At 32.8% G+C, this 13,833-nt stretch overlaps 2 protein-coding genes across 4 annotated transcripts in view; one reads left to right on the forward strand and one right to left on the reverse strand.

The window, feature by feature from the left end:
- LOC105450844 overlaps positions 1-2,724 on the forward strand; it is a 14,150-nt gene extending 11,426 nt beyond the window's left edge. For 2 of the 3 annotated variants that reach the window (XM_011690912.1, XM_011690913.1), the window contains exon 2: positions 1,122-2,724. In XM_011690912.1, coding sequence (XP_011689214.1) covers positions 1,122-2,091 — 970 coding nt within the window. In that variant the 3' untranslated portion in view covers positions 2,092-2,724. Of the gene's footprint in view, positions 1-188; positions 239-1,121 lie in introns of those variants that run through there. The other variant, XM_011690911.1, reaches the window with a different exon arrangement.
- Positions 2,725-6,047: 3,323 nt separating this feature from the next.
- LOC105450843 overlaps positions 6,048-13,833 on the reverse strand; it is a 20,239-nt gene continuing 12,453 nt past the window's right edge. Inside the window, exon 2 of the mRNA XM_011690910.1 lies at positions 6,048-7,075. Coding sequence (XP_011689212.1) covers positions 6,091-7,065 — 975 coding nt within the window. The 5' untranslated portion in view covers positions 7,066-7,075 and the 3' untranslated portion in view covers positions 6,048-6,090. The remainder of the gene's footprint in view (positions 7,076-13,833) is intronic.

The following is a 13,833-nucleotide window of genomic DNA, read 5'->3' on the forward strand; positions in this document are numbered from 1 at the left end:
TCTTCTTTCTCTACCTTTTTCTTTCTCCATCGTATTTCACCTTTTCTTTTTCAGTCACTCCTTTAGATGCAACACGAGTGTCATGTCGTTGTGAATGACCACGTCAAGTACCTTGCTGGATGGAGGAATAATTTCACAACGAGGGAGTCGTCCGGCTGGCATATTAATTTATGGCTATTGCATGACGGACGTTTCAACTTTCAAGACCGATGAACATTGGCTTACCAAAGTCACTCGAGTCAATGAATATTTCATTACTTTTTCGACGAGGAATTGCTGCTCGCAATTCTATATATCTGCTTGTGTTTTATACGTCTTCAGTTAGTGTTTTATACACGTTACAAATTTATTTTCCAGAGAGATCATCAAAGAAAATACTTCTTTTTCTTTAATAAATTATCAAAAGAAATTGTGCAGATGATGAGTCGTTGAAACGTTAATTTCATCAAAGACATGCCTAATGTATGCGTCTTATCATAAAGAGGGTGTAGAAGAGACGCAGAATAATTAACATACTTTATTCTTGCAACAAGTAATTAAGTGGGAAGGGTAATTCATCGCGAGGTTTAACCAGCGGTGCGGCTCATAACAGCAGAGCAAATTGACGCGTATTTATCGTCATGATGTTTTTGCATTGTAGGTTTCTCACCTCGTAAAATTTCTAGACGCCTTGTTAGTAGAGAGTCATCACTTTCACGCTCGCTCTGAAATTCTTCCTCATTAAAATTTTTTCACACACGTAGCCAGGTTTACGAGCGGCCAGATGGCTGCGAGGTCAAGAGCTCACAGTCTTCCCTTTGAATTCTTGATGGCACCAACGCTTACGGTTAGATGATTTCTTTCGTTGGTTTCGCGCGACCTGGCAATCGTGACTCATGATAAATCGTTCTCTAAGTCGTAACTTTATCTCTTCTTCATCTAAATCTCGACATCTCAAGCGGACGTTACGTATTTGCGAATCACGTCGTTGGAATCTCGTTTAGATATAAGTTCTTTTGAATTAATTATATTTATATGCATCAACGGTTTTTTATTCACTGCACTATTCATTACTAAAAACTCGTTTCTACATCAATATAAAAGATATGTACGCATAACGAAGTATATGATTTTTGTTTTAGATTATGTCTTTTAAGTGGCTTACTACTGATGATCTTCAGTAGTCTCGTCGCTGCGACTACTTCCGAGGAAAGTTTCGAGACGGTTCATACAAGCAACGCGGCTGTTTTCAACAGACTCGGAATGACACGTCTTCAAATACCCGATGGGCATCATAAGAAGCGATTAGCCGGACCTGAACCACCGGGACTCAGCTCGCAAACGCGCATACATCAGCCTTACAGTCGTCGTCATGGACATCGCGACAGCCACGTTTACATCGTAAAACTTCCGGCTAGTCCTCCGTACTACACGATTACGAAGCCTCACAAATCCATCAACGACGATAAAGTAACCAAGACCGGTCCGAGTTTTCCGGTGGGATTTCAAGGAAATGGTAAACCTGCCAAGATTTATCATTGGAATTTACCGGTAAAGAAAATCACGGAGAAGCGTCTTCAACTAAGTCAACTGAGGATTGACCAGACTAGGAAAAAACTGGAGGATATGAAGAAACGGCAACAAACGTCTTCTACAAAAACCATACTGAACAAGCTTTATCCGCTCGACACAAGCAGTAGCAAAAGCTACGAGTATCGTGCCGCTGATAACAAACTTTATTCCCACCAAAAGCCGCCGGTGACGAAACACATTAGAAATAATGACAAGAGGCTCAGCTATTCGAACTACGACAACGACAATATTAAATTCAAGTCGACGAAGAAAAACGATATTGGCAACAAGGCATATAGACTGGACGATTTCAATGTGCATAGGATCCATCTGACCAATGAACTTCACGGCTCGAGGAACACCGTGCCGAAGATGAAAAAGCACCGGAAAAAAGCTGCCACGTCATATTACGCGCCAATCGCCACCAAGACGGGTTCCACTAGCATCCACAAGAACTTCCCCGGAAATGGCAAACCTAAGGCTTTCTACGTCATGGAGAAGAGTCGCAAACCAGTATACTATCATCCCCTTCTACCTTAATCTCCGATTGTTCGTTTAACTTGTGCATAATCGTGTAATATCTTAACTGACTCGCGAGCCTGTTAGCTTAAATAGATGCATACTACTCTGTTTGTACAGAATCAGGGAGAAACGCGCCACTCGAATGACAACGATAAAATGCAAAAAAAAAGAGAGAAACAGAGACTTTCATGCCTATATTGCATATAGTCATTCTTTTTCAAGACAGTGCATTCCGCAAACTGTTTGACTTCTGTTGAATATATATCGTTATTACCTTTACTTATAAAAAATCTATTAAGATAAGTAAATGTTAGAAATGCAAGCATAATTTTTATCATTAGCAGCTTGTTGATAAATTCGTTTTTTTTCACATATTTTTTTATTTTACGATTATCATATTCGGATAATCCACGTACTCTATGAATTGTAACAACCGCAGACGAGATTTTTATTTGCATTACTTTATTAACTAACAAATAGATGAGGAATCTAAGCATATCATATTTTCACAAAAAATATGTTATATTCATTAATATAATACAATAATAATTGGTATTGATTGTACCCATAGTCAACAAAAATTTCCGCAAAATGTTAGGAGTCCAAACATCTATTTCTTTTTAAGAATATGATTATGTTACTTGTATTGAATATGATTTTGTTATTTTAAAAGATACCTTTGTTAAAACAAAATCCTTTATTTTTTATCAATTGTTATAAGACTAAACTTATCAGAAAAAAATTATTTATTAAAATTATAGGCAATTTTTCTGTTTTGTATTTCAAAATGCTTTTTTCACTATGAAAAATTTTATCATGAGAGTCTCGCGAGAATTGTCTTATCACAGTATTGTCACAGCATTGGTTTAAGTAAAAAATTCCATCGAGGTCCATGCCGTGTTTGATATTGTAACAGGTGACAAAGTGTGGATCTACTTATACATTCTTGACAATCAAAAACAGGATCATTGTCACGGATTGTTCTTTAGCACTAAAAGTAGTAGTCGAGATCTTTGATAATCTCTGAGATATTTCTAAAAATGTAACTCTAGTGCTATGATAATTGATTTAATCATAGAGAGTATATGAAACTTATGAGTATAAATACTTAAAAAAAAGCCGAGAACATAGAAATAATTTTTTTGTTTTATTTGCGTGTTTTGCGGAAACTTCCGGTATTCTTAAATTAAAACGCGATAGTATTATTGAGATTATGACTGAACGTTCCATGTCTGTCCTGCATTGGAAGGCTATTGACACTATCAACACATAAATATTGATTAAGATATTAATTCTATGTAACATTCAAATTACATAATATATATAATACATATAGCTTCTCTTTATCTCTTCATCTGCTTCTTTATTTATATACAAGATTTAAAGAAAAACAAAAAATGCTATATATTTTTACATAGATTAAGTAAAATAAAATATAAGGATTTTACGCGCGCGCGCGTAACATTGATTTACTACAGAACAGAAAAGCTAACAACTCTTTTATAGAACTTGATCTTAAACTGAGTTAGCACTTCTGTTTTTTATTAACAAATTCAATTAAATGTAAGATTGTTTTTCGGTGTATGATTACCGAATTATTTCTTCCCTCTGAACGATTATCTATGACCTTATAATCAAATTTTCTATTATTGAATTAACATTGTATAATATATTTTTATAAATGTAATAAATATGCGGACACTATCGTATTACTACATTCGCGCATTCGTCATTCGTATACAATCACGTAAATATAATTAATTCGTGATTGAGTATGTCAAATACCTTAAGCAACATAAAATGTTTTCATATATTTATAGGTAGACATTTCATTAAGACTGGACAATACGCATGTTTTTATACAACATGCAAATTTTTCCTCCTATGTGTATTAACGTAAACATTATTTGTGTTAAATATATTTTTTTCTACATTCTAGACATCGTGAGTATAAGTGCGCTCGATTGTAATGAGGCATTCAATGTAACGAATAAAGATATTTATAGCTCTTTGTATATTTTGTTTAATAATTACTTTTAAAAATCCGTATAACCTGCACTTTTCGTGTTTAATCAATTATTTTAGCAGTGCTAATTTTCTAAAATTTATTTGTTGTTATCATTATTTGGAAATATTTTTATCTCCTTTTACGCACGTAATATGCAATCAAGTTATTTCTAATTAGATTTAAATATTTAGATTATAGTTTCATATTTAATTAGAAATAATAACTTTACATTTCGTACGCAAATTAATTCTTATTGCAGTTTTCTACGACATTTGATATTTTAAAATTGCATTAAGCAGATATGAATGAATTTTTAATCAGTAAGATAACGCGTGCGCACGAAAGAACACAGAAATTAATGAACCTATAGACCTCTGTTTATGACCTTGCTCGACCACTCTGTATCTGGATGAGAACCCTCGCAACCCGTTACAGCACATTTACTTTAATATCTGCAAGCAACGGCCACGCCATGGTGACGAGTCGCTCGCCTCTGGGACCACATTTTTTGGTAATTGATCGTACAAATTCAAAATATTAAGGAGAACATCTTTTTTCAACGAAAGCTATACTTATACACATTACGTCTTTTTACCGTTTCACAATTAAGTAACACAAGCAAAACATATATTGTTGGACGATTATATTTTGTGAACGTTTTTGTAATAAAAATATTAGTGATTTAAACGCCGCGAGAATTAAAAATAAATACCACTACGATCATAATTTCATAATTTCCCTAATTATTTTTTTATATATATTTCTCTTATTTATATTTATTATTATTTTAACAAAATTCACATTTCTATCATTCATTAATTAAGACATAATAATAGTAATAATAATAATTATGTAATAATAATGCTTTTGTATTTACCAAATAGACTTTATTATTATACTGTTAGCATCTTTCCAGTCTCTCAAGTTAGAATAATTTATCACAATGCGTTACAATAAATGTAAATAATATTTAAATATATATTATATTATTAGAATATTGAAATAATTATATTAATACATAATTAATATATATTTATATAAAACTATATATGCGTATACACGATACACACATTTATACACATACATTACATACATTATATATGCGCATATGCATACACATATACATCATAACATTTTTAGATGGAGTAGCAAAATCAGAACTCATCGAAATGATCTTAATATTGAATCCCCTTATGCGTCTAATCTGAATAAATTGCGCATGTTTGTAACCAGACAGGATATAGTCCAGACAATCTCACCAAACTCATGTCCCAAGTCAATATTTGTGTTATAAGGAATCAAGTGTAGGAAATACGCTTTTCACTTTGCCGTCACGGGTAAAGTTAAAAATGATGTGTCTTTATTCTTAAGATCATTTTTACATATATTTCACATATTTACAAATTCATAAGTATATTGCATAAATATAAATAGTCAATAAATGTACACAAATTAAAACAACAATTTTAAATAATATAATCTCTCTTGCATACTTTAACATTATTTAATTCCTGTACGTTCGAGCCTGTGCAACTTATAGAAATACGAAGCTTTATATATATATATATATATATATATTATAAATGTTATATATGTATATGTGTATAAGTTAGAAAAAATGTCAAAAATAGTAAATATATTTTTAAACATTATATTATACATTTTGCATATTTTATAAAAATTCATAAAATATTAATTATTGTATTAAAAATATTATTGCACAATACTGGCAAAATCGCTTCATACAATAACACGTATCCTTATTTACATAATTTTATTTAATAAGTTATTATTAAAGATAACAATATAATGCAATCTGAATAATTCTCTTGAAAAATATTGCTTCAATTAAAACATTGTTGAAGTGAAATAATATATTTAAAATAATTTTTAGAGATTTTCTATATTAAAGTGTCTGTAAGTCTGCCTCAGAGATATTATTACAAATCTCTTCTGTATTGTACGTGGATGTTTCCGAATTTTAATATGCGACATAATACAAATTAAATTTAGTCACGTGCATTTTGATAATTGGAATGTCGAATGGACTGATGCATTGAGGTGGAATCATCCGATTCAAGCAAATACACGCTGGTTAGTTTGCCATTGAAGGTGTAAGGTCCCATATCAAGGCTATTAAGCGAATCATCCGGCCTCTTTACCGGCCTGAGATTCGCCTGCCATTGATAAATAGAGGTCGGCTTACCGTTGTTCACGAAGTCGGCTGACAGGTTGTCCAAGTTCGTGATAGGACTGTCGGTTGGCTTCTTGCCAGGCTTCTTCTGCCATTGGTAAACGGAGGTGGGCTTGCCGTTGCTTATGAAGTCTATAGGCAATTTGATGAAGGGATTAACGGTCTGCTGAGAGGCTGGCTGAGGTCGCACAGGTCTCACGTGATGTAGCTGGACTAGTTGAGAAACGAGGGGTATCTGGGGCTTCAGGGAAGCGCCCGAGTACGTAGGTGGTTGCGAGATATATCCGAGACCGGGTACGAACATGTATGGAATGGGCGGCAGTCGAATATAAAAGATATCACTCTCTTGGTATCTCTTAGACGCGCCTGACGATCTATCCATGGTTGTCAACTCTGAATTGTCGTTGTAGTCGATTTCATATGTAGGTACCCTTGGATAATGTAAAATACGCGATAACAGAGGATAATCTACAAGAATAGCTTTACGTTTCCGTCCTTGTGCCCTCTTTTCATTTATTTCATTTGTCTCATTTATTTCACGTATCTTTGATTCAGAAGCTTTGAAATTATAGTTTATTGTATGCTTCGGGATTGATAGTGTCTTATTCATATTTTCTTTTATTACCATTTCATTAATTTTATCTAGACTGTCGTCTATTGTGTCCAAATAATTTTCCGTAGAAAGCGAAAGCTCCTTTTGGACTTGAGGAGCTAATCGGTCCTTCAATGTGCTTGGAAAAGGATTGGCTGCCACAAATCCGATTATAGGTATCAACAGGATCAGTGCCATCGTGTAGAGTCTGAAAAGGGACAAATGTGTTTTTTGTATTATTGTAAATCTATTGGAAAACAATAAATTAATTTATTTAAAGAAATTATTAATACGTTAAACACAAATTCAAATATTAATATTATTTTGTTAAGATATAATATATTTATTATAACGATGGATGTATATAATGTTGGATGTTTAAGATTAAAAGTTATTTTATTTTGGTAAGCAGAAATCTACGTTTGTGTAGCAAGTTAAATTATTTGATGTCTCATAGACATCGTTCTGAATTCAGCATAGTGAGCAAACGAGCCAAAACAAATTGTTCACTCGTTGGTTGGGGTGGATGTCCTTAGACGCGTTTCCTGTCTAGCTATACGCACACCATTATCGAATCTTATTCCTGACTGCGCGCGCGATTGTATGTGTTTATCTGACGTCGAATAAATCACGTCTCTGTGCAGAGTGCGAGTGAGAAAAAGGGTGGGCGGGCAAGAAAGAAGGTAAGGATACAAACGCGATGCGAAGCGTCGTCGCGCGACGCGGCGTTTGGACGTTCCATGCCTTTTGCTCGCGTTGCGGTATTTCCCTCTTCTTCTCCTTCTACAGCAATGGCGCGAGGCGAACGAAACAGGAGCACCAAGAAGGGTAATTGAAAGCGGGTTATAAAATCGTCGAGTCACGCATTCCAACCACAAAGTCCTCCCGTGCTCATTGGAGGACCTTGCAGAAGGTCGGCTAACAGAGCGCGCAGAAATTGACCCATTCGTATTTGTCTTTTTAGATGGATATTTCTAACTAATCATGTTTTATTACTACGTTAATCATTTTCCAGAAATAGTGCGATGTGATTTAACTATATACTCTTTCAGACCTTTTCTCTTTCTTCCTTTCATTTCTTAGATTATTTTTTATTTTCTGTTTCTTCAATCTGCAAAGCTCAATGTTCATTCCTATTCAGACATTTGTTCACCGCTTAGTGTGCTTTCGAAAAAATGATAACTTTTTCATCGGTCATATCAATGCAATCAAGACAATCAATATAAGCGTAATGATACCACATAAAGATCTTTCAATATACGTTTATCACGCAATATAATAACTCTATTATTACATGCTCATTAACTCATTATTTTAGCAGTTGATTCTATTCTTTTTATTTATATTATCAGATTTGCTTTAACAAGTTTCTCAATAAACTTAAGATTATATTAATTTGCATTAGTATTAATATTTTTATAAAAATTTTCATGACTGTCAAAATTTAGCGTATAATAATAATATAAAAAATATACAATATAAAAAAGAAAATATTTTTATTATTATTATTAGCCTAATAATTTTTATGGATTATTTATGGATTTACTTATTAATATGTACATATATATTTATCTGCGATAACTTTAATTAAAATGTTGCTTCTATTATTATTTTCTGTGTTTGGCTAATTATTATATACTACGTGATAATTACAGAAAAAAGAACATTCATAGTAAAATACACGTAAAAATATTGCATTTTTATTCATTGAAGTCTATAACACATATAATACATATAATAATATATATAAATATAATGAAAAGTTTTAAAAATTATTATACATTGTAAATTATAACATTAGGTATTTATGTATATATCACAATAAAAAAAATTTTGATAATCTATACTCTTCAAAACAACTAATAAAAACTATCGACTGTGGATATTTTATCGCGTGACTATCAATGGATCTCAGAAGCAGAGAGAAGCATGAGACCGGCCATCTCGGCCTTTTACGTGGGACCGTCAGAACTCCCGCAATTACATCCACTTTGAAATGGGTATTACGTAGCTACATCTATTTTCAGATATTGTCGATAAAATTATAACAAAAAATAGATATAATTATGTAGTATATTATATCCATTTAAAAAAAATGGATGTAATTTCTGTTATATGGCAGAATTCTGATGATCCCACGTAAAAAGCCAGAACAACCGATCTCATGCTTCTTTCTGGCTTCTGGCGATACTAGGTAAATTCCATGAAAAGATCGCCGATATTACCGATCGTTTTTAACTATTAATGCTATTATAATATTTATTTTTGTCTTCTCTCTTGTATTTTTCAATATCTACGCATAAAAACAAAAATAGAAAATATTATAGATATTTAAAAAAAAATAAATTTACTTAAATTATATTAAAATAGAAAATCTATTTACTATTTACATTTTTAATGTAAAATTTTTTTCTTTAGATTAATAAATTATTCCAATTTTTAATTCTTATCAGAAAAAAGTATCTCTCCGTCGCTTTCCGTTTATGTCATTAAGTGTCTCTGTCACTCTGTAACTGTTTCTCGATATCCATCTTTCTTTTCCTTTCTATTTCTTGCAAAACTTCATATTACATAAATTAATATATATATATATATATATATTTCTTAAATTAAAGATTTCAAGACGTATCTACATACATATTATACGTTATATGTTAACAAGCTGACATCATACAAAGAATCGTTTTAATACCCAATGTAACATATCGTTAGAACAAACAAAGAAAAAGATTTAATTCTCATAATATAATAAATCGTAATATACTGATTGAATATTCTTACACGGTTGCGTATTATTTAAGGGTCGGTCGTATTTAAAATAATATTATTTAAAATATGTATTTTAATTTAAAAAAAATTAAAGAGTTATTTAGTATTTATTATTTAAAAATAACTTTTCCTAATCTATGTCTTAATATTTGTCTTTAATATTTTATTTATGCCTTTGAGATATATTTTATATTTTGCATTTAAAATATAAGTCGTTTCAGATTTTTACTGGTACCTGCAATATTTTATTTTAAATAAGTTTACGGAATTTATTTTATTTGTTATTTTAAATAAATTGTGTCAGTTATTTACCAACCCCAGGACTGTTTCTATTTAGATTATCACACCGAGTGGGAGAAATCGGCTAAGGGTAATTTAAGCGATCAAATTATTTTACAGTTCAGTTAATTACGGAACTGTTTTGTCTATTTCGCGTATTAAATTATCTGTTAGATTATCGTAATGTGTATCAGAAGTTTATAATAATTAACAACAAGCAATTACATTTATCCTAGCCGTGCAACAGAGAAAAAGAGGAACCTATCGATTTCTTTCTCGTTTAAAATTAAATTATACATATAATAAGTCATGCGAGTCTCTGTTTCTACGGTATTGTCGTTACTCGTTATTTCGGGAGAGCACGCAGAACAATATACGATATGCTTAATATCGGTGTAATTATTCCTTCAAAATTCTATACAATTGAATTAACATTGCGGCGAGCGGCGAGGCGCGCAGCGCGCGCATGCGCGTGGGGAGGCCGGGCTCGGCGGCTCGACGGCCGCGGCGCGCTGACGAGGCGCGGGGCGCTCAGCAGTAGGGAATTGGCGCGGCGTGTGGATGGTACTGCGTGGCGCGCTCCCGGCGCCGTGAACTTTAATTACAAATTATCAAACTCTATCAAACAAGCATTCGGGGAGTACGCGGTATTAAGTGCGCGTTCGGCAGTACAAATATGCAGTGAGTGCGCGTTTAGCAATAATACGCATAGTGTAATTAATAAGTAGTACGCGTTCGGCAGCATGGCACGCATATAGTAAGTGCGCGCGTTCAGCCAAGCCCAATCGAGACGCATCGAATTTTCATCGAGCCTACATCCGTCAGTCAGAGCACAAAGTCCGAGGTCATCGAGACAGAGACGATATGGAGATTGATTGCGGTTCGTCGAAGGACAAGCGAGATTCGAGGAGGGACGATCGTGAGCTGAGTACAACGTACGATAGGTAAGTACCAATTAATAATATACTTATTATAAGAATAGATTTCGCGTTCTGAGATAAATATATATTATATATAATCTATTCATTTCTATCGACGTGTTGCGGGCCGTTTGATTTTGTCGCTGCGCGAATCTATTATTCGTGATCGATTATTGTTACAGCAATGTCATACGTCTATCATAGAATTTTTCAAATATATTGATAATTATAGAATTTACTGGCTTGGATAGAAAATTTCTAGAGACTCGAGAATTTTTATATTACATGATATTTTAAAATCTTTTATATTGGAAGTTTTTATTAATTGTTATCTTTTTACTTTTTGAACGTGCGTATTATCACATGTAAAAAATAGAAATAAAGTAAATATTAATAGTAAACATTAAATTGATTCTTTATTAATTTAATTAGTACAATGGCCTTTTGCAACGCGTTCGTGTTTCGCGCATTGTTTAAAAGAGCGTAGAATTAAACGCTTATCCGCTAGCTGTCATCAGTCGGCAAGTGAATGAAAATTTCTCTTTCCTATCTTTGGCAAATCTGCGAATAGCACGGATAGTTTTCTTTCAAATATGGTTGTGTATATTGCATGCTTAAATTCATATTCATAAATGCATGTGACCTATGAGAATAATTTAGTGTGGTGTTTAACACATATTTCTTTCAGTGAATAAAATATAAATTTAAAGTACCCGTGTTAGGAGGTGGCACTGCGAAAGCACGGAAGAGCTTATACGAAGGACGCTTTAAATGCGTGAAGGGGCTACAGGGAATTCGTTCAATCTTATTAAAGATTGAAGGAAAATCTACAATATTAAAATAACAAAACTAAACAGACCAACGGAATAACAATAAAATATTTAGACAAATACAATGAGATTTCGTGTAGAGGCGCGAATTAAACCGTTGGCAATTGAGACCCTTTATTGATTGATAAACTTTCTCAGTGTTCCGCTTATTTAAACCGCGTCGGGAATTGTGTTCTATTTTTATTAATTAATAAAATTGTAAAACGTTTCGCGATATTTAAACAACCACGTGCCCGGTTTTGTGAAAGTTTTGGATAACTAAAAATTAGATTGTTAAATTTCTCGCGCCTATTTAAACAATCACGTTTCGGAGCTCGCTAGCGTTTTTGTTAATTATAAATAAGACTGTTGAATTTCTCGCGCCCATTTAAACAACCATTTTCTGAATACCGCGAACGAGGTAATTACTTAATAATAAAATTGATAAATATCTCGCGCTTATTTAAACGATCGCGTTTCGGGACACGCGATCATCTTTATTAATTATAAATAAGACTATTGAATTTCTCAAGCCCATTTAAACGACCACTTTCCGGATACCGTAAACGAGATAATTACTTAATAATAAAATTGATAAATATTTCGCGCCAATTTAAACGATCACGTTTCAGAGCTCGCGATCGTCTTTGTTAATTAAATATAAGACTGTAAAATTTCCGCACCCATATAAACTAACACTTTTCGGGTACCGCCAACGTTCTAATTAATTAATAATAAAATTGTTAAATATCTCACGCTTATTTAAACTATCACTTTCCGGGTACCGCCAACGATCTAATTAATTAATAATAAAATTGTTACATATCTCGCGCTTATTTAAACGATCACGTTTTGGAGCTCGCGATCGACTTTGTTAATTAAATATAAGATTGTAAAATTTCCGCGCCCATATAAACAAATACTTTTCGGGTATCGCTAACGTTCTAATTAATTAATATACAAATTGTTAAATATCTCGCGCCCATATAAATGAACACGTTTTGGGTATCGCCAACGTTCTAATTAATTAATATAAATATTGTTAAATATCTCGCGCCCATATAAACGAACACTCTTCGGGTATCGCCAACGTTCTAATTAATTAATAATAAAATTGTTAAATATCTCGCACCTATTTAAACGATCACATTTCGGAGCTCGCGAAACTGTTTTAAATGATCTAACTCCATTGTTTTAGTAAAAAAGAACTATTTATTAAGTAAGAGCATCAGTGGCAACTTACATAAGGTTCAGTTTGACACTATAAATTTAACAGTATAAAATTGAAATTAAAACTTATTTATTATTCTAGTTACATATCAAAGAATACTTAAAATTTGTACCTATTCTACCTTGCTAATTTTCAATCAATCACAGCGGCTTTCCATGCAATATAATTAATACTATAACTGTAGCGACGCAGCCGCGTCGCACAAGTGCACACGCCATTAGTACGGCGGGCGCCGCACAAGTGCATGCGCCATTAGTACGGCGGGCGCCTGTATATGTACAGCATCGTACAGCGTGCCACCCGTCGTACAACGCGTTTTCTAGAGAGCACATAAAAACACGATTTCGATAAGAAAACATTATATGATATACACGCAGAAAAACGATTAGCCAATGAAGCTAAAATATAGCTATGATAATTAAGATGTGTCGTTGAAATAGAGACAGCTAATGTCGTTGCTGCCGACAACTTATATACTGCAAAATATAAATGCTAAATGCGCTGTATACTCGTAGATGTGCATATTGCAGTGTCACATTGCAAAAACAATTATAAATCAAATTTTTGCGCGTAGCTATAAACTTAACTCTGTGTACTAAATTTGTGCATGATAAGACATTTAGGTATCGTATGCCATCTTTTTAGCTGCCTGTACTAATATATATGCAGCTTTTAATTTCAGTTAATAAATTTTTTTGTCACAGTGAATGTTTTTTATCTGTATAATAGCCAGAACTTAGCAATGGCACTAAGGCGATAGCTCTTATATAGCTAAGTTTGATTCGCAGCTATTGAAATTTAGCTGCTATATTATTAAGTCATTTTTTTTGCGTGTATGTACAAGGCATTTAATTTTTCAATTTTTATTGTATATAAATATATATAGAATTGCGATCTTTTATCCTAAAAATGTACGGATAATTACATAATTAAAAAAATGCATTGAAATAATTTTGAC

This window comes from Wasmannia auropunctata, unplaced genomic scaffold (assembly GCF_000956235.1).
Source record: "Wasmannia auropunctata unplaced genomic scaffold, wasmannia.A_1.0 LD336055.1, whole genome shotgun sequence".
NCBI lineage: Eukaryota > Metazoa > Arthropoda > Insecta > Hymenoptera > Formicidae > Wasmannia > Wasmannia auropunctata.